The 20,027-nt window shown below is 32.3% G+C and overlaps 1 protein-coding gene across 1 annotated transcript in view; it reads left to right on the top strand.

The window, feature by feature from the left end:
- The window catches only part of WASHC4 (WASH complex subunit 4), a 50,871-nt gene that overhangs the window by 19,298 nt on the left and 11,546 nt on the right, over nucleotides 1–20,027 (top strand). Inside the window, 13 exon segments of the mRNA XM_006193707.3 lie at nucleotides 720–846; nucleotides 4,866–4,991; nucleotides 6,772–6,879; nucleotides 7,373–7,519; nucleotides 7,647–7,726; nucleotides 8,756–8,861; nucleotides 9,631–9,747; nucleotides 10,858–11,026; nucleotides 11,279–11,433; nucleotides 12,969–13,043; nucleotides 13,538–13,642; nucleotides 15,633–15,767; nucleotides 17,903–18,011. Of these exon segments, the coding sequence (XP_006193769.2) occupies nucleotides 720–846; nucleotides 4,866–4,991; nucleotides 6,772–6,879; nucleotides 7,373–7,519; nucleotides 7,647–7,726; nucleotides 8,756–8,861; nucleotides 9,631–9,747; nucleotides 10,858–11,026; nucleotides 11,279–11,433; nucleotides 12,969–13,043; nucleotides 13,538–13,642; nucleotides 15,633–15,767; nucleotides 17,903–18,011 (1,559 nt within the window).

Below are 20,027 nucleotides of genomic sequence, written 5' to 3'. Positions count from 1 at the left end.
TCTAGTGGCTTTTCTCTGAAGTCCTTACTCCCTACCAGGCCTTACACAGATCCCCTTTCCACTCCCCACTTTTCCTATTCCTCGAGCCCACCCCCCCACCACTGTACCTCACTGATTTTTTTTTTTTCTGTTCTCATCCTTGCTCTGTGCTCCAGTCATACTGACTTGTTTGTTATTACTTGAACATGCCAGACTCACTTCCTGTTTTGGGATGATTGCATTTGTTATTTACTTTCCTAAAATTCTCATCTATTATATATTTGCATGAGGATTACTTACTCATCTTCAAATCATGGTTCAAAATCACCTTTTCAATGAACCTACTTTGACCACTGTGTTTAAAATTATACTCGCCATCCCAGTTGCTCTTTTCCCTGCTATATTTGTTCATTGCACAGATCTGACACCTTAAACAGATTTCAGTTACTGATGTCTTTATTATACAACTCCTTTCTAGAATGTAAGCTTCATGGGGGCAGAGATTTTTGTCTATTCTGTTTACCTCTTATTTTTGTTTTTTAGTAGTGCCTGGCCTGTATGGGCATTCAGTAAATATATGTTGGATAAGTGAATTATATGTGTGTATACGATATGTATATTTTGAAAACCAGAAAGATGAAATAGCTGCTGCAAAGAAATATTTCATCCCAACTAACATGAAGAAATGGAAGTACATTTTCTTTCCTGTGCTGAATAACTCCCATGTTTTCCTTTGTTAGAGATGTACAGTCTTATTACATCTTTGTGAGCTCATGGATGATGAAAATGGAATCTATTTTATCTAAAGAGCAGAAAATGGATAAATTTGCTGAAGATCTCACCAATAGATGTAATGTTTTTATACAGGTAATTGCATCTTCTTAGAATATTTTGAGAGTCATTTCTTTGTTAATTTGTTGTACAGAGGGTACATTTTGAAAAAAGTGCAAAAGGTAGGATATGTTTTGGTTTTTAGAACTGAAATTGATTTGGTTATGTATGTTCGGAGAAATCTTTATACTCCCTTCAAGGAGTAATTTTCTTGCTGTATCCCATAAATTTGGATGTGTTCTATTTTTTATCCAATATTTAGTTCTAAGTATTTAAATTTTTTGTTGTGATTTCTACTTTGCTCTGTGAGTTGTTTTGAAAGATAATTCTTAATTTCTAAATGCTTGAGATTTTCCTAGTTATCTTTTTATTATTGATTTCTAGCAATACTAAAATACTTTCAGTATTTTGAAATTTGTTGAGATTTGCATTATGGTCCAGCCTGCGGACAACGTGGCAAACATTTCATGTATACTTAAAAAGAATGTAATTTGCTTTTGGTGATGTAGTGTTCTATGTATTGTCAAGTAGGGTCATGTTAATGATTTTATCTGCATATTCTATCAGTTACTGAGACCCTTGGGTTAGAATCCCCAGCTTTACATGCATTTGTCTATCCTTTGTAGTTTTGTCAACTTTTGTTTTATATATTTTGAGATTAAGTAAGTGCATAACATTTAGAATTACTGATGAGTCAAACCGTTTGTCATTATGACATGTCCTTTTTAATCTTTGGTGGTGCTTTTTGTCATAGGGCTCTTGTGTCTGATTAGTAACACAGCTGTACCAGTTTGCTTTTAAATAAGGCCTACATGGTACATGTGTTTCGATCCTTTTACTTGGAACCTGTTTGGCTCCTTTATTAAATGTGTGTCTCCTGTAAGCAGCATATATTCCTCCCCAATCTGATAATGTTTATTTTTTATTTAACTGTTTTTGATATATGTCAATACTGATACTCAGATTTAAAATTAGCACCTGACTAGTTGCTTTCAGTCTGGCTCACTTTTTCTGTGTCCCTATTCTTTTCCTTTCTCACTCTTTTGAATTATTTTTATTATTTTATTTTTCCTTCTATTAGTTTACTGTGTTTTTTTAGTGGTTACTTTAGAAATTTAAAGATGCATTACTGAACCAACATAAATTAGTAGTTTTACCACTTTCTAGACAGTATAAGGATCTTAAACCACTTTAATTCTATTTATCCCCCTCACTTGTGCTGCTGTTGTATATTGTGATTCTAGTATGTATTTTAAACCTCACAAGGCATTGTTGCCGTTGTTTTTAATAGTCAGTATTCATTTAGATTTACCAATATATTTATCATTTCTGTTGCTTTTTGTCCTTCCTGCATCTCTTCATCTTTCTACTTGTGGAATACATGTTAGTATTTCATTTAAAATGTCTTTCTATTGATGAATTCTCAGTTTTTTGTCTGAATATACCTTCATTTCAACTTCATTTTTGAAGGCAGTTTTGCTATGTATAGAATTTTAGGTTGGCAGAATTTTTTTCCTAAGCTTTTAAAGGTACCATTTTATTGTCTTCTGGCTTCCTTTGTTTTTTTTGTTGAGAAGTTATCTGTCAGTTTTGTTGCTTTTTAAGTATGTGTCTTTGTTTACTTGCTTACAAGATTTACTTTTTGGTTTTTAGCAGTATTACTTAGGTGTACCTAGGTGTGTTTTTCTTTGTGTTTGTGCTGCTTGAGATTTGTAGAGCTTCTGGAATTTATGGAAAATTCTCAGCCATTAACTCTTTAAGTACCATTTGTGTTTTATTCTCTCTCTGTTCTGATTATCTCTCCAGTTATATCTAATCTGCTGTTAAACCCATACTGAGGTTTTTTTCCCTGAGTTCTTAATTTAATAATTTTACTTTCGATTTTTGTTTCTTTTTTTTACAGTTTCCAGTTCTTTTGTGAAATAATTTTGTGTTTTATTTCCTTTAACACATTCAGCATAATTGTTTTGAAACCCATGTCTAATAATTTCATTAACTGGATATTTCTTTTATCTATTTTTGTGGATATGTCTTAATCTCTTCATATGCCTGGGTTTATTTATGAAAATTATTTATGAAAAACTATAATTTGATATAATATGAGGATCTGGATATTGTTTTTCTTCCTGCAGAGAGAATTTAATTTTGCTTCTGATACACAGCTAGTCTAGGAAAACTAGGAACCCAGATTATCGCAACCCAGTCCTGGATTGAGATGGTTTGAAGTGGGACCTAAATCCTAAAATGACTGTTTTTCTAGTTCAGTTACTTTTTAGAGGGTAGTTTTTAAGGATCCCAACTCAGAGCCTAGGCGATTTACCAGGACCTCCTCCCCTCCTTGATGGGCCATGAACTCCTGTTTTTATCCTCCTTCCCTTCCCCTGAGATGTTGAAAGATATGTTTGGCTTCTGTCTTAATTATTTCTTTTGGAATGGGCAGGTGCCTCTATGGGAAAGAAGCCTCAAATGGCAGGCTCACTTCTCTGAGTTTCTGTCTCCTCCCAGATCTTGGCCTTAAATTTTCTTATTTTCTTGATAACTCTTTGATGCCTTCCAAGAAGTTTGAAAAATATTTTGCCCAGATTTTCTGGTTGTTTTCTGCGGGAAGGTTGATCCAAAATATTTATTCTGCCATGAACAGAACAGAAACAGACCCCAGACCTCTCTCATCCCCATTTAGATGTTTAAAATACATCCTTCATGTATATCCTTCACAAATTCATGACCATCTGGGAATGGTGTAGTGTTGGCCCATGAGTTCTATGCCTCCCTTTCCCTTCAAAAAAGAAACTCTCTTTTTCTGCCTGCCTTAGAGTTACACTTTTGGTGTTCCTTGTTTCTGCTTTTTAACTTTTCCCAGTGCTGCACTAGGTCAGAGTCTGGTGTAATAGTCCTATAGCTGACAAGGTAAGACTTGTGGCTCTTCCCTGCATGTATGCCCCAAGCTTTGGTCTTACTGTCACCTTTCTTAGGATGCTACCTTCTCTCTCATTTCTCAGTTCTTTTAATTTTAGCACATCTCTTCACCACAGAGCTACTATTGACTCACAGAAATTCCTTCCTTCCCTGCCACTGAGTATCATTCCTTCAGTGAGCTGCTTACTGTTACTGCTGGTAGAGCAGGAGAAAAAGGCTGAGAATCAACTGGCCTATAGGTGCTGCCCCAGCTCCTTGGATATATTCACAATAGTATAATTTAGGTTCATCTCTAAACTGTACATGTATCTTTTTTTGGTCCTTCTTTACAAACCCAAAAGATCTCCATTATTATGTTTCTGTGTGTCTTTTTTGAATCTAAATGAAAATGTATTTGAGAGGTAATATCCTTTTTCCTGTTTCCCTTGGGATTACTAGCACTAACTACAATTTTTTTTTTTTTTTTTTTTAACTCACAAGAGCTGTGTGCTTCCTTCATAAGAAGAAGGACAGGAGAAAAATCTGTTCTTATTGGGCTGGAAGGAGAGCAAGTCTGATTACCATCAACTTAAGCAGGGGACATGGTAGCACATAGATAGTAGGGACTGGCCTGGGTGAAAAAGAAAGGGAGCATTGGCTTGGAACTCAAAATACCTTTAGATATTATCTGTACTGGCCAGAGAGCAGCTTTCTTTGTCTTTCTCTCATTTTTCAATTCCTACTTCCTTAAGAGTCCTTAGCTCTTATCTTTAGCTGCAGCAGGTAGGAGTTTTTATCTTCTTGTCTGGCAGGTAAGATAGGGATGAATAAATAACTTCCTGACATCCAGATCATTTCTTTGAAAGTTTTGTTTTTCAGTGAAAAGATTCTTTAACTGTTGATTATATGCTATAATGTCAGTAGTACTAAACTTGTGGCATGTGATAGGTTACATGACTTTTATGGGCTGTTTTGAAACTTTACCACCGTGTGTAACATTGTGTTAGAAAATATTTCAAAATCTTAAGAGCTGACTTTAAAATGAACTTTAAGAATTACTAGTTATTGGCAAGTTGCTGAATAATTATTACATAGAGAATGAAATCTTGAAGAAATGAAGCCTTTTCTTGTGATTATAATCAATGTTTTATTTTTTATAGGGCTTTTTATATGCATATAGTATTAGTACCATTATTAAAACCACAATGAATCTCTACATGTCCATGCAAAGGCCAATGACCAAAACATCAGTTAAGGCATTATGCAGGCTTGTTGAACTTCTCAAGGTAGGTTTTAGATTATTTTACCTTGCCATTATAATTGAGAAATGACCGAGTTTAAATTAGGATTTTAGGGGGTAAGATTTGATTTCTTGATTACAAGAATAAAAAATTATAGAAAAGTCTCCTTATCTCTCAGTTGGATAAAGGAACTAGCCATTGAAAGAAATTTCTGAGTAGTTTTCTGTGGATGGCCAATATATTTAAACTTTATTAAAAGTTAAAATACAATGAAAGAGAAAAGGAAAATGAAAAGTTTAGCCTAAGTAAAGTCTTAACGAAAGTTTTAAAGTTTTTGCATGAGTTTAAAAAAGAAAGAACATGGGACATTTTCTATTATTTTATAGTATTCAAATGCATATGAGGCTAGTCAACATGAGGCTGTTTATTTTGTAGCTTAGAGAAAGTATTGTAATCTTGTGTTCTGAATACTTCTGGAAATGTGGTAAAAAAAAAACCTTACAGGCATAAGAGTCCACTTTTAACCTTCTGTAAAAACTGAAATCAAGATTTGTTAGTAAATTTCTGTTAATGGCTTTAGATTTGCTTAGGAAATAAAGATAGTTCTGGAGATTGTGTCTTTGGAGTTTTAGCCTTTTTTTCTTTAAGATATATTATTGTCAGTTTTATTTTTTTATGAATTATAAATACAGAAGTATATATATGTATGTATAGATGAATATATATCGTATAGCTAATATGTAAGCATAATTAAAAAAACAATAAACAGTTAAAAACCTATCATCCCATTTAAGAAATAGAATGTTACCAATGTCTTCAAAGCCCCCTGTGTTGTCCCTCCTTGATTGCATTTTACCTGCCTCATCAGAGGAACCATTGTCCTGAGTTTTATGTTTATCATTCCCTTGTTTCTTTTTGGTTTGCCACATATGAATGAATCTATAAGCCATTCATTGCTTAGTTTTTGAGATTTATTTTAATGGAGTAATACTTCATATATTATTTGACTTGGTTTTTTTACTCAAAATTTTTTATTCGAACCAACCCATGTTGGGATGAGCAGGTGTAGTTCATTAATTTTCATGACTCTGTAGCTTTCTTGGGGATGGACTTTCTGGGTTGTTTCCAGTTTTTACTATTATGAACAATGTTGCCATTCTTGTTTATGTTTTTCTGAGGAATTGTATACCTATGAGTGGTTCTATGTTACGGACATACTCAGCTTTTCAAGATGGTGCCAGATTATTTTCCAAAGTAGTTATATCGGTTTACATACCTCCCAGAGTTTATTAGACTTCCCATTGTTCTCTAACTGGCCAGCATTGGTATTATCAGGCTTCTATGTGTGTGGGTATGTGTGTGTGTGTGCGTGCACATGTGTATGCATGTACATGCAAATTAGTATATATAAATGATTTTATAGTTAACATTTATTTCCCTGATTGTTAACGATGGTATCTTTTCAAATATTGCTTATTGTGTTTTCCTTTTGTGAAAAATATGTTCATGTCTTTTGTTCAGTTTTCTGTTGAATTATTTGCCTTTTTAAAAAAGTGTTTAATTTGTTTGGTGTCTTACATATTCTGAGTACTAATCCCTTGTGTGTGGCAGATATTTTCTCATACAGTGGCTTGCCTTTTTATTTTCTCTATAGTGACTTTTGATAAACAGAAATTCTTAATTTTAATATAGTTGTATTTACCAGTCTTATCCTTTATGATAGTACTTTTTGTGTCTCATTTACAGATTTCTTACCTAGCTCAAGTTCATAAAGATATTCAATAATTTTGCCTAACAGTCTTCCATCACTTCTGATTCTTTTTAGGCAATAGAGCATATGTTCTATAGGAGAAGCATGGTTGTGGCTGATTCAGTCTCACATATAACACAACACCTTCAACATCAGGCTCTTAATTCTATTTCTGTGGCCAAGGTATGAAAGTTATTATGTATTCAGCATAATTATCTTTCTCATTTGCCCTTCCGTTGCTTTATATGTGTTTTCTAGTTCAGCCTGTTTACTCCATTCCTTCAAACGCAATATTCTTGGTCATAATCTCCGTGGTATTTCATGATTTTACTTAGAGTGATCAAGTTATCTTTACTCTAAACTTGGCAGCATTAGCACACTTCTATTAAAAAAGGACATATTGTGCATTTTAAAAATAAGCATTTTTTAAAGAAATGATTTCCTTATTAAATTAATATGGTAATTTTGAAGTATGCCTAGTAATTTGCTGTCCTGATAGTAGTAAACAATTTACAGGAATAAATCTAATACTATGAGAAGAAGCTGAACACAAAGTATTTGCTTAAGTGCTCTTAAATTGAATCATGGAAAAGATAATTGAGAAACTTTTCTTCTGATTCTTTTATTACTGCCTCAGATATAAAACTGATGTTTCCTGTTTTCTTTTATCTTTAAGAAAAGAGTAATTTCTGACAAAAAATATAGTGAGCAGCGTCTTGATGTGCTCTCTGCTCTGGTTTTGGCTGAAAACACTCTAAATGGACCAAGCACAAAGCAACGACGACTTATTGTTTCTTTGGCACTGAGTGTTGGCACACAAATGGTAAATGTATTGCTGTTACTTACAGAATAAAAATGAGATCTGAGATGTCACACTTCCTTTATTACTGACTTTAAGGAACCAGTCCTTCAAGTGTAACTTCTCTGTCTTTTTTCCCTGTCCCTGATAGAAAACATTTAAAGATGAAGAGCTCTTTCCTCTTCAAGTAGTCATGAAAAAGCTGGATCTTATCAGTGAACTTAGAGAAAGGTAAGTAGGGATATGTAATGATGCTCAAAAGATAGGACTAATGGAAACATAACTTTTTTTTTTTTTTAAGCATAACAAGAGAAGAAATATAACCCAAGTAGACCATTAGTTCCTCTTTATAACTTCTTTAGCATGACTAAAATGAGACTGTGACAAGGGATCGTATTTCTTTAGCTTTGCTTCTCTGGTAAGGATATAGTTCTTGGAGGAACTGACATGAGGAGATGTCATACAGCCCCGAGAGCATCTGGCAGACCCTGGTTGCATTTTGTGTTTGTTGTGATGGGTATCTCTAATGGAGTTTTAAAATTGCTGCTTTATATTTATAACAAGGTTCATCTATTTGTGAGAGACTTAAGAGCCATCTCACGTAGTCTTCTGTAATTTTATTTGGGTTGTAAATTTGAATTACATTGTTGGCAGCCAGTCACTAAAGGTGAATTCGTTTTTGGAAGGCTTATTTTTGTGGCTCCCGTGGTGTTACTGTTTTCTCTTTATTGAATAAGCAGTAAATTTCTTGAAGGGAAGATGGGTCCTCTGAATTCTGATTCTCAGCCGAATTAAGATTACAGCTCAGTTTTTATTTAATATTCATATTTATAACAATGTTTTCGTGGTTCTGAGCAGCTCAGATTTTTGTAGTTCGTGGCATTTAACTTTCCGTCCTTAGAAGAAATACTAAACCTTCTTCACTGTAAGATACTTAATGATCATTTTGTTGTCACAATATTGAAAATAAATTTACTTTAAACTCTATTTAAAATTTATCCATATTATTTTTGAAGTATGCTTTAAAACTAAAGCGTATGTGCTGAATTCTGACAATGTCAGGTATTGGAGTGTTTTGTTACTGTTGTTCAATGTGAAAAATACTTACTTTGTGGCTTTTCTGTACTGATTTTGGGTTAAGTGATGCAGGGAATTAAAAAATGAGTAAGACAGAGCTCTTTATGGAATATAATGCATTCTTTTCATTTTTGGGGGGGTTTCTTTAGTTTTGGTACCACTAATTACTACTTTACATTGTAGAGTCCAAACACAATGTGACTGTTGTTTTTTATACTGGCATCGAGCTGTCTTCCCAATTTATTTAGATGATGTATATGAAAATGCTGTGGATGCAGCCAGATTACATGTAAGTAAAGAATAACATAAAAAATAAACATCATTTTTTTAGTCACTGTACAGACCATTTTAAAACTGCTGATGCTGGTTTTTTTTTTTTTTTTCTACAATGCTGTATGCATTTTCAGTAAAATTTATATAGTCTGTCAGTTATAGAGAACAAACTAGTGGTTACGGGGTGGGCATCATAGGATAGGGGAGTAGAAGGTACAAACTATTTGGGTATAAGGCGTAAGGATGTATTGTACAACATGAAGAATATGGCCAATATTTTGTAACAACTGTAAATGGACAGTAACCTTTAAAATATAAAAGGTAAAGTTAAAAAACACTATGAACAAAATTCAGGAGGAAATTAAAAACTCAAAAATGTATGTAGTCTGTAGGTAAATATTATATTAATACTAATGAGTTAATTTAATATATATTTAACTCTTCCCCTCATATTGCTAATCTTTCTTGTTTCACTTGATTTTAGTTTGTATCAAAATAATCTGACTTTCATTTATCAGCAAGGTGTATGTTACTCAGATCTTTCCATTTCTTTCTGGAAATGAGTATGTTTGAATGCTCAAGATCAGAAAAGGATAAATGAATGAATTTTTTAGTATACTTAAAATATATGCTTTATAAAATAAAATTCAGCTCTTATTTGGGAAAGTAAGACAGTCATGTATAAAAAAAAACAGCCTTCAGATTGAGGTTTTGTCTTTTAAGATGTAGTATTCTTTTGAGATCTAGTTTTTCTAAACTCATGTATATTCTGACTTTCTTTTTAGTACATGTTCAGTGCTTTACGTGACTGTGTGCCCGCTATGATGCATGCAAGGCATTTAGATTCCTATGAAATACTTCTGGATTGCTATGACAAGGAAATTATGGAAATTTTAAATGAGGTAACATATTTGACATTGAAAAGCTTATAAAACATGTGTTTGGAAAAACTTCTTAGATTGAAGCAGGCTTTCACAAATTTAAAATTATTATTTATAAATCACTGTCTAGAACAAACGAACTATCACTATTGTGCTAAATTGGTCTTTAATTCCTAATTTTTAATATAGGAATCCAGATTAGGAATCCAGAAAAAAAAATTCTTATACTTTAGTAAGTAGTATATTTGAATTTAAAATTGTGTGTTAGAAGAATGCAAATATGAAACTGGTTTGAATATTGTCTGCAGTTAGTGGTAATACAGTTAAGACAACTATCAATGTTTTATTGAATTTCATTTGGAGAGCTACTGACTAAAATCTTTATATTGAAAAGCATAAACACTATTACTTGTGTAACAAATAATTTGAATATAATAAAGTACATTCCTTCCTATTTTAATGAAGTGTGTATTATAAACACTGATATCTTTAAAATTGTATTTCCAGCTAGCAATATTTTTATATGGAGGGAGGAATTAAAAATGAGTAAACTTCACAATATAAACTTTATTCAGGTTTGATAAAATTATGAAAATTACAATTTCTTGTATTAAATATTCTTATTTAGAAAATAAAATACATATCTGGCCAGTATTTAGATTAATTTCATTGCCTTTAGCTCAGTGAATTTTGTAATTTTTAATTATTATTATTATAAGGAAGCTTTTAAAAAATTTCCTCTCGCATATTCTCAGGACCTCCTTTGTTGCTGGTTTCTATAAATTTTACAGTTTATATTGTATGTTCATGTCCTTGTACTGAAGCCATCAGACAGAAGCTTTTGATTTTCTTTTCAAGAATGTTAAAATATTAATGAAAAAAAGCTTAGATCTTATCTAACTGCTCCCTGGTCAAAAAATGATTGATTTAAAGTGGATAGCAAAGTAATTTCACTCTCCCAATAAAAATATTTTACCATTGAGTATTTAGACTCTTAAACCAGTTTGACAGATTTTTTTTCCTCATTTCATTGATTATAAAACTGTAATGGTCAGAACACAGACATCTAGAAGAACAATACAATTGGAATATCATTTTGAAAAATTAAGATGTCAATTCTTCTGTGAATAGCATTTGCTGGACAAGTTGTGCAAAGAAATAGAGAAAGATCTGCGACTTTCTGTGCATACTCATTTAAAGCTGGATGACAGAAATCCTTTCAAAGTTGGCATGAAAGACCTGGCCCTTTTTTTCTCTCTGAATCCAATTCGGTTTTTCAATCGTTTCATTGACATTCGAGGTGAGTGTTCTGCTTTCCTTCTTAGGGTCATATTCTGTATCTGTTTGCCCTGACTATCAAAGATCAAGTAGCAAAAATGAGACTTTGAGAATATCTTCTTTCGTGTTAGTCCATTTATTCTTGAATTCGTATTTGTTTCTTCATTTCATGCAAAGAAAGAAATTTAATGTTCCAAGACAGGTTGTTTCCTTTTTAGTTTCATTTGTTTTCTACTATTTCAGAAATCAAAAATTAAAAAATTGTTTTTTGTAGCTTATGTAACTCACTACCTAGACAAGACTTTCTACAATCTAACAACAGTAGCTCTTCATGACTGGGCCACTTACAGTGAAATGAGAAATTTAGCTACTCAGCGTTATGGATTGGTTATGACAGAGGCACATCTTCCTAGTCAAACTTTGGAACAGGTATAGTATAAAGTGTTTTTATTATAGTCCGATTGTAGCATGATAATAGTATTTCTCTAAGAAACATTTTTTATTTTTACTTTATTATGTGTTTATATTTCAAGAAGATATTTGCTATATAAAACCTCATAATTGACAAGAATAAAAAATTAGTGCTAGTTTGCTTTATGAAGGAATTTACCACAGGCTTCCAAAAATGTTTTTATTTTGCCTTTTGTTGAACATTTGAAACATACATAGATTTATATATAGCTTCTCAGAAATATATTGGGATAGTGAGGTGACTTCTGCAGAATTGTGAAAAGTTTAGTCAAAGTCATAGTTAAGGATTTTAAACCTAGATTTAATATATAAACTTTAATATCTTAGAAAATGGCTAAATTCATGTAATTATAAATGTATTTGTTCTTAAAATGAAGAGTGTAAAATAAGTATTTAGTGTTGCTAATTCAGTAAGCTTATTTACAAGATGGCAGTGTCTTGTGAGTGCAGAAGTTTATGTTTTCAATTAATTTGCATGTCATTCTTTCTAAGATAATCCAGGTAATATTTACCAAAAAAGGTTTATTCAGTTCAAAAATTTTAAGAATCATAATTTTTCCTTCACTGTATTGCATATACAGGGACCATTTCCGGGATCAGTTTGTATATCCTTTCATTCATTTATTTATAAATTTAATATTTACTGAAAACATGCTAGGCACTGAACTAGGTATAGGGATAGAAAAATAAACAGAAACAGTCTGGGCTCACGCACATATAGCCTAGTGGGAGAAAAAAATGAGTAAATTTTTAGATTAAAACATGAGAAGATCTGTAATAAAAACTTAAAGGGGTATTGTGATTCTAGTTTGAGCACCAATTAGGAAAGCTGTGGGACAATTTACACGATACCATTAAGTATTACAGTAATAACTGAAGAATGAAGGATTCTTATTAGGTATCTTGTACATTAAAGGTGGTCTAGTACAATTAAAAGAAGCATAAGGATTTGGAATTAGATTTTCTAAAATCCCTGGGTTCTGCTTTTTCTTAGCTATTTGACCTTGGAGAACTCCCTTAGCTTCATTTTCTTCAGCTATGGAATTTAGAATAATACCTCATTTTTGAGGATTACATGTAAAGAACCTTGCACTGTGCCCGAAAAGTATGTATTTTATAAATATCACCACCTATTCTTGCAACCTTTTAAAATCTGGCCATTAGTTTACTTTGTAAAAAATACAGAAAAGCTCCTTGGGAAGACAAATCATCTCAAGAGTAGTGCGGAAATGATTGTGAGTCATGGATTTTCAAAATTTAACTGTTCCTGTCTACACAAAAGGGATAAGATAACAAGCAGCTAGATGTCCCCAGACAGATAATCCTGATTGTACATGTCAGAAGGCTCTTTCAACCTTTGGTTGTACTCTTTGTACAGTTGTTCTTTAAGAAATGTTTAAAATATTGGAAGGCTTAGTGTAAGTGGTAAGTCACTATATTGATGCAAGTCTGATTATTTTAAATTAATAGTAACTGTGTGGATTGTTTTATAGGGCCTGGATGTCTTGGAAATTATGAGAAACATTCATATATTTGTGTCTCGATACCTCTATAATCTCAACAATCAAGTGAGTGAGTTTTAGAAAAAAAATTTTTTTTAAGACACAATCTTTTTGTTTGGGAATCATTTAAAACTTACAAAAAGTAGCAAAAAAATGAAATAGCACAAGACACCCTTGTACTCAGATTGTGTTCTCTCTCTCTTCTCTCTTTCCTTGCTCACTTTTTGCTGAACCATGAGGGTAACACACATCATGTGCTTTATCTGTATCCCATTTCCTAACGATAGGAATGTTCTTTTTTTTTTTTTTTTAAGAAAAAAATGTTTAACTGTGGATGGATAAATAGTAGGAAGGCTGAGGGGCAAAGAATTGATTGTAAATAGTGAAAATTAGTGAAATACAGAAAACAAAAAATAATTGGAGGTCATCTTGTTTCTTTGCTTTGACTGTGTTATCTTCTCAAATGACTTTCCAATTAAATTATCTTTAATGAAATAGATTCTAAAATTCTTGGGCTAACTGACCAAAGTTTACTTTGGATTGTGTTTGTTTCATTACAGATTTTTATTGAACGAACAAGCAATAACAAACATTTGAACACTATTAATATTCGGCACATAGCTAATTCAATTCGAACACATGGCACGGGAATCATGAATACAACAGTAAGAATCTTTGCAGGAGGGTTGGGTGGGTAATAGACCCCTGTTTAATTTGGTAGTTTGAAAAATAGTTTTTTCATCAAATATTCTGGTTTTTCATCAAATATGTTTCATCAAACATCATTACCTGTTTATATTATACCTGAATTTCCGTTTTTCTGGTTGGTATAATTAAAATGTCTGGCACTGAAATTGTGTTAAGTGTAATGGAAGCTCTGTGATTCAGAAGGCAGTTTAGAATGTCTTACTGTCTGAGGATCATCATAAATGACATTGGAGATTTGAGGACATCAGCATAAATATATATTGATGTGGGTTGTCTGATACTCTCTGCAAGTTCCTTTTGAAAGTGAATTGTTGATAGCAGTTTATTTAACATCAGTCATGCTCTTTTTGGGGGAGTAGCTTACTAATTATTCAGTTACTTGAGAGAATCATTTGAGTTTGTATGCTATTTTTTCCTTTGGTGGAAAAAGATAAATCTTTAAGTTTACTTGGTTTTCAGGCCACAGTTTCTCCTTGAGGAAAGAAGAATGTGAATGTTTAGATAGTAAAATGTTATTAAGCATATTTGGGAGTAAGGGTATATGCAGAAATTACATAACTGGAAAGTTACTTAAGGACCATTTTAGTATGGTGTGGGAACCATTAAAGTATTTGAGCTGATAAGTAATGTGATTGGAACTCTGTTAGTGGTAACCAATAGAGAAATGAGACAGGTTTTTAATTTACAGTAAGAAGTCATCCATGTGGAGATGTCTGAACCTTTCAGAATAAACTCTGATCCTTTAAGGATAAACTCTTCTTCGACCTCATATATCAAACACTCTTTCATGTAACCCATACAATTATGCTTGTATTTTACATGTCTCAGGCAGTGTGCTGGGCACTAGGATGAGAAAAACAGACATTTCCTGCTCTCACAGTAATTGTATTCTGGCAGGAGATACGGTTGTTAACCAGTTAACCACACTAATGAATCTAAATTTTGATGTCAGATATTGACGAAGTAAACATAGAAGAAATGATATCAGGCTGGCAGAGCTGCCTACTCTTAAGAATGGGAGGAAAAAAGACTACTTCTCAGACTACTGCTACTAAGGAGGTCAAGAAAAAGCAATGTTTAAACCTCAAGAAAAATTCTGAGAAAGCACTCATTTTTATAACTGAGTAATAGAGTGTTCAAAAGGGCATATGTGTGCCAAAATAATTAGTAATATTTGAGGGTGGTGGGGATGGAGATTAGTACAAGATTAGTGCAATTCTGTAGGTCAGAATTAATCTGATGTTGTTTTGACTTTAATCTCAGCTCAAATCCTACTTTTTCACGCTTTTTTTGAGTCTAGGTAAGGACCTTTTAATTCATTCTCAAAGCACCCACACTTCTCATTTTAGAAATTATTGCAGTTGAGTTTTAATAGTTTATTTAATGTATACTTGTTTTAAAATATCTATCACTGCTGCTGGAGTATACACTTAATGGTGACAAAGACCATGTTTATCATGAGAGCAGGCACACTGCCTTGTGCATAATAGGTGCTCAAAATATTAATGGCTAGATAACTGAATATTTACTGTCTTCCTTCAGGAAAGTTCAAAGAGCACCATGTTTCTTACTTTAGTATCATTTTAGATGTGTAGATTAGTAATAAATAATCTTATAGCTGGAGGAACATAGAAACTTCTGACTGGTTTATGACTGAAAAACTAGGGTGTTGAATCTGGTTTATGATTCTCACTATGGCTCTTGGTCTTATTGTGAGAATACTTTCCATGTTTTAATTTCTTTTTTCCTTTTGTGTCATAAAAATATGTAAGGAGAGTTTATAGAAAAGTTTTGTAAACTTAGGCAATAAAAAAACTTCATTTATTTAAATATTTCAGGTCCATTGTGAATTAGACTTTATAAATAGATTATTTCATTCAGTAAACATTGATTTGAAATAAATTTTTATATTAATTTTTTCCATTTTTTCAAATTTTAACTTTACAGGTTAATTTCACCTACCAGTTTTTGAAAAAGAAGTTTTATATATTTAGCCAATTTATGTATGATGAACATATCAAATCCAGATTGATTAAAGATATTCGGTTTTTCAGGGAAACCAAGGACCAAAATGATCATAAGGTATTTTTGCCTATTATTTTTAAGGTAGTTTGATTCAACTATTGAATATATAAGCGTACTTCATGTTAATGAGCTTTGCTTTATTATGCTTCACAGAAACTTCATTTTTCACAAATTGAAGGTTTGTGGCAAAGCTGTGTTGCCAGATGATGGTTAGCAGTTTTTAGCAATAAGGTTTTTTTTTTAATTGAACAGTCAGTTACAGTGTGTCAGTATCTGATGTAACAGCACAATGTCCCAGTCATGCATATACATACATATGTTCATTTTCATATTTGCAATAAAGTATTTTTAAATTAAGGCATGTACCTTTTTTTTTTTAAACACATAGTGGTATTATTGCATACTTAATAGGCTCCAGTACAGTGTAAACATAACTTTTACATGCACTGGAAAACCAAAAAAATTCATGAGAATCACTTTATTGCAATATTTGGTTTATAACAGTGGTCTTGAACCAGACCTGCGTATCTCCAAGGTTTGCCTGTATAGCAAAGATTTATGCTAAAATTCATTATGAGTTACTCTGCTGGGTTTTTTTGTTTTCTTTATTATCTATCATGTAATGTCTCCTTGACCTGGCCTCCAGTTTTCTATGTTTTCCCTTGCAGTTTCTTACTCTTTGCATTCTCTATAAGCTATAATGTAAGGAAAAATTAACAGTTAACACCAGTGTAGCCAGGTGTTACTTTTATTTTAAAATAATACAAAGGCAAATCATTCTCATTTTAAAATGTTTAAACAACATCGAGTACATAAACTGAATGTCCTCCCTCATTTCTCTTTCCTTCCAATTCCGTTTTCTGGAGGCAGCTGCTATTTAACAGTGTCACGTGATGCCTTCCAGGTATCTGTGTGATAAACATATATTTATACAATACAAATACTGCTTTTTTCTTAACAAGAATGGACTAAGACTGTATATACTATTATGCACTGTGCTTATCACATGTCAGTACATATAGGTCTACCTCATTCTTTTTAAGGGTTGATAGTAAAGATGTGTGTTGTAACTCTTTTAAGTTTATCCTACTGATGGCTATTTACGGTTTTCTGATTTTTCTGTTACAAACAGTGCCACACGTAACATCCTTACACATTTATCTCTGTGTGTTTGGAGACTGTTTTTGAAAGAGATTCCTTGAAGAAGAAAAGAGCAAAGAATATGAAATTCTGATACATTTTGCCAGGCACTCTAAAAATACTGCACCAGTTGACATTCCCATCTGTCATTTATAAGAATGCCGTTTTCCATTCACCCTCTGGGCTAAGTTTTCCCAGAGTGAAATGAAGAATTTTAAGTAGTAGCAGTCAGAGTCACATAGCCTTGTGGATTGAGAAGCAACAGACTGAAATGGTCTTATGTTTGATTTGCCACATCCAGAACTATTTTAATTACTCCTCTTAAGCATCACTTAGTTCCAGCCCTCTTATATACTGGTCATTAGTTCTTTTCAGTGTCAGAGCAGCAAAATATTACTTTCTAGTGAAATACTATTAAAATTTTAGTGATCAGTATAAAATTAATGCTAACACTCACTTTTTATTGGAATGGAAATTACTAGTATTCAGAGAAATAATAATGCTATAATTGTGTAAGAATAGTTCCCATTTGTTATTAATATAAAATGAGTAATTTCTAAATCATTTGATCAGCTAAGACCTGAAAAATCTTTTTTTTTTATTGGTGATGGCAACTAGAAATTTTAGCTGAGCTGGATGTGTGTTATATGAGAAGGAGTGTGTTTATATAAGTCCCTAATAACTTTTCAACCCACAGAAACTTCGTCACACATCTCTAGCAAATGTTTCTAGGAGGAATTGGTTTCTTTTATCTACCTGATAGAGTAGTTGGGTGTTGAGAGACTACTAATGGTGGTGGGAAACCTAAGTTTGGTAGTATTAACAATTATTGCCCTTAGCTAATACCAAAAAATTTTAATTTATATTGACCTTGAATATTGGTAGTTTTTGTGCTATAAGTTTTTTGTCCTTAGACTTGAGTGATTTTTTTTTTAAAGCACAATGGAAATACAAATTAGAAAAGAAAATGGTATTGGCATGGTTTATTTGGTAGGCATTTTATGTTTTAGGGGTCTTTATTATTAATGATAGTCTTCAAATTATCTCTGTAGTACCCTTTTGAAAGAGCAGAAAAATTCAATCGAGGCATCAGAAAACTTGGAATAACCCCAGAGGGACAAAGCTACCTCGACCAATTCAGGCAACTCATCAGCCAAATTGGTAAGTTACTGTAAAAGTGTTGGGAAATAAAGTACAAATCCCAAGAATCTGTCTCGTATACTAAGTATCTCATACAAATAAACTTAATATGTGTCTTGAGTTCAGCTTTATTCCACTAGTAATTTCCTTTTCTTATATAAAGTTTTTCAAGTATGATTAGACTGTTGGTACAGAAATAACTGATAGATTGTGGATTAATTTAAATAAATAAAATACTTACAAACAGTAAATATTTATTCTGAGTAAATAAAACCTCTTAAGTTAAATTAAAAATCTATTAACTAACTCATCTCAAAGGCCATACTCATAGTATATTGTCAGCTGGTACCTATTTGTTGGGTACTTACTCTGTTCAAGGCACTGTTTTAGACTTTAAAATGAGGTTCCCTCAAGTTAAACCTGAATACAAAGGTGTAAAATGTTTGTATGAAAAGTCAATTAACAATTTTTCTATGCTACATCATTTCACGTTTATGTTAATTTCTTGAGTTGTCCTTCTGCCTTACAAGTAGAACTTGTCTTCTGAAATGTGTAACGTATTTAAAAGCAAGAACTGCATTTAAAAGTAATCCTAGTTTTAAAAAAGTTATACTTACTTGGGCTTTTCACATACATTATCTCTGTTAATGTCCTCATAATACCTCTTGAGATAGGCATGTAATCACCTTTTTAAAGATGAATAAACAGGAACTCATAGAAGTAAGTGGTGTGCTGGGACTTAAACCAGGGCTTTTTGGCTGCACATTCGAAGGTGTTTTATATTCTTCACAGTTGCAGACATTAAGCAGTTAGCAAATTCTTACTAACTGGGTAAAATGATGCCTCCTGAGATTTATGCATTCATTTGAGATTTATGCATTCATTTATCAAACATTTGTAAAGCATCTGTACACCAAATATTTTTCTAGATGCTGAGAATCCAGATAGCCTTTGTTCTCAAGGGGCTTTAAAGTTACTAGTGGAAAAGGTATTATAAGCATTTAATTAGGGAGTAAAGTTTCTGAACACTAGCTTATGTTTTATAAATTAATTGGTTTATGTATTAGACCTTCCTATTTTGTATCAGTACAAGAACTTAGAGAATTTTACTTTTGTAAATTTTTAATTTTAACCAATTTAATAATGAGGCATTGTCATATAAGTACTGTTTTATTCATAGTGATGCTTGATGTCATATTGGATTGTAAACTTCTGGAGCAGAAGTTTTTAACCCTTTCTGAGAATCTGATGAAAACTCTGGATTGATTTTTCCCAGAACAATGCCCAAATGCACATACACATACAGTGTTGCATATAATAGACTGAAGTTCAGGTGCTCAAAGTTATGGACCCAAGTCCATGGGCCTCAAATTAAGAACTGTTGTTGTTAGAACTTCATTTAATTTACATACTAATATCAGTTTTTTCCTCATGTGAATATTGCCTGTAGTGGTATTTATTCCATGTTTTTTTATTTTTTAAAAGTATAATTTTGCACTGTGAATCATTAAATCATGAGCTTAGTATGCTAGTCATTTTTTCTCTAATGGACATCAAAATACACATTTTCCTCCACTACACAAAATCTAATGTCACGTCTGTTGTCACTAGCATGTATTCTGCAGTTTGCAAATATTATCCTTTCACTTTGTTCCAGCATTTTACTCTTTATTCTCTTCTTAGAAAATATAAATTCTTTACCTCTTCCTTTGAAAATTTGTAATGTGCTTTTGAGTCTGTTAAATCTCTTGAGAAAAGGAAAAGGAGTAAGGACTCTCAGAGCTGGGAGCAAAATGAGAAGTCCTTTTGTCTAATAACCTGCCTGCTGAAGTTAATAACAACCATGATTAACATTTATTGAGCATTTGCTGTGTGTCAAAGCTATTCTGAATGCTTTATGTGCTCTAACTCATATAAAGCTCACAATGCTATGAAGTAAGTATTTTTTCCATTCATTCATTCCACGGATACTTATTGAGGACAACAAATGTTTCTGGGTGGCGGTGATATATATGACAGTAAACAAAGTCTTTTGCC

The sequence above is a fragment of the Camelus ferus genome, chromosome 12 (assembly GCF_009834535.1).
Source record: "Camelus ferus isolate YT-003-E chromosome 12, BCGSAC_Cfer_1.0, whole genome shotgun sequence".
NCBI classification, from domain to species: domain Eukaryota; kingdom Metazoa; phylum Chordata; class Mammalia; order Artiodactyla; family Camelidae; genus Camelus; species Camelus ferus.
Note: the sequence above shows the minus strand (reverse complement) of the source record. Positions and strands in the feature narration are given on the sequence as shown.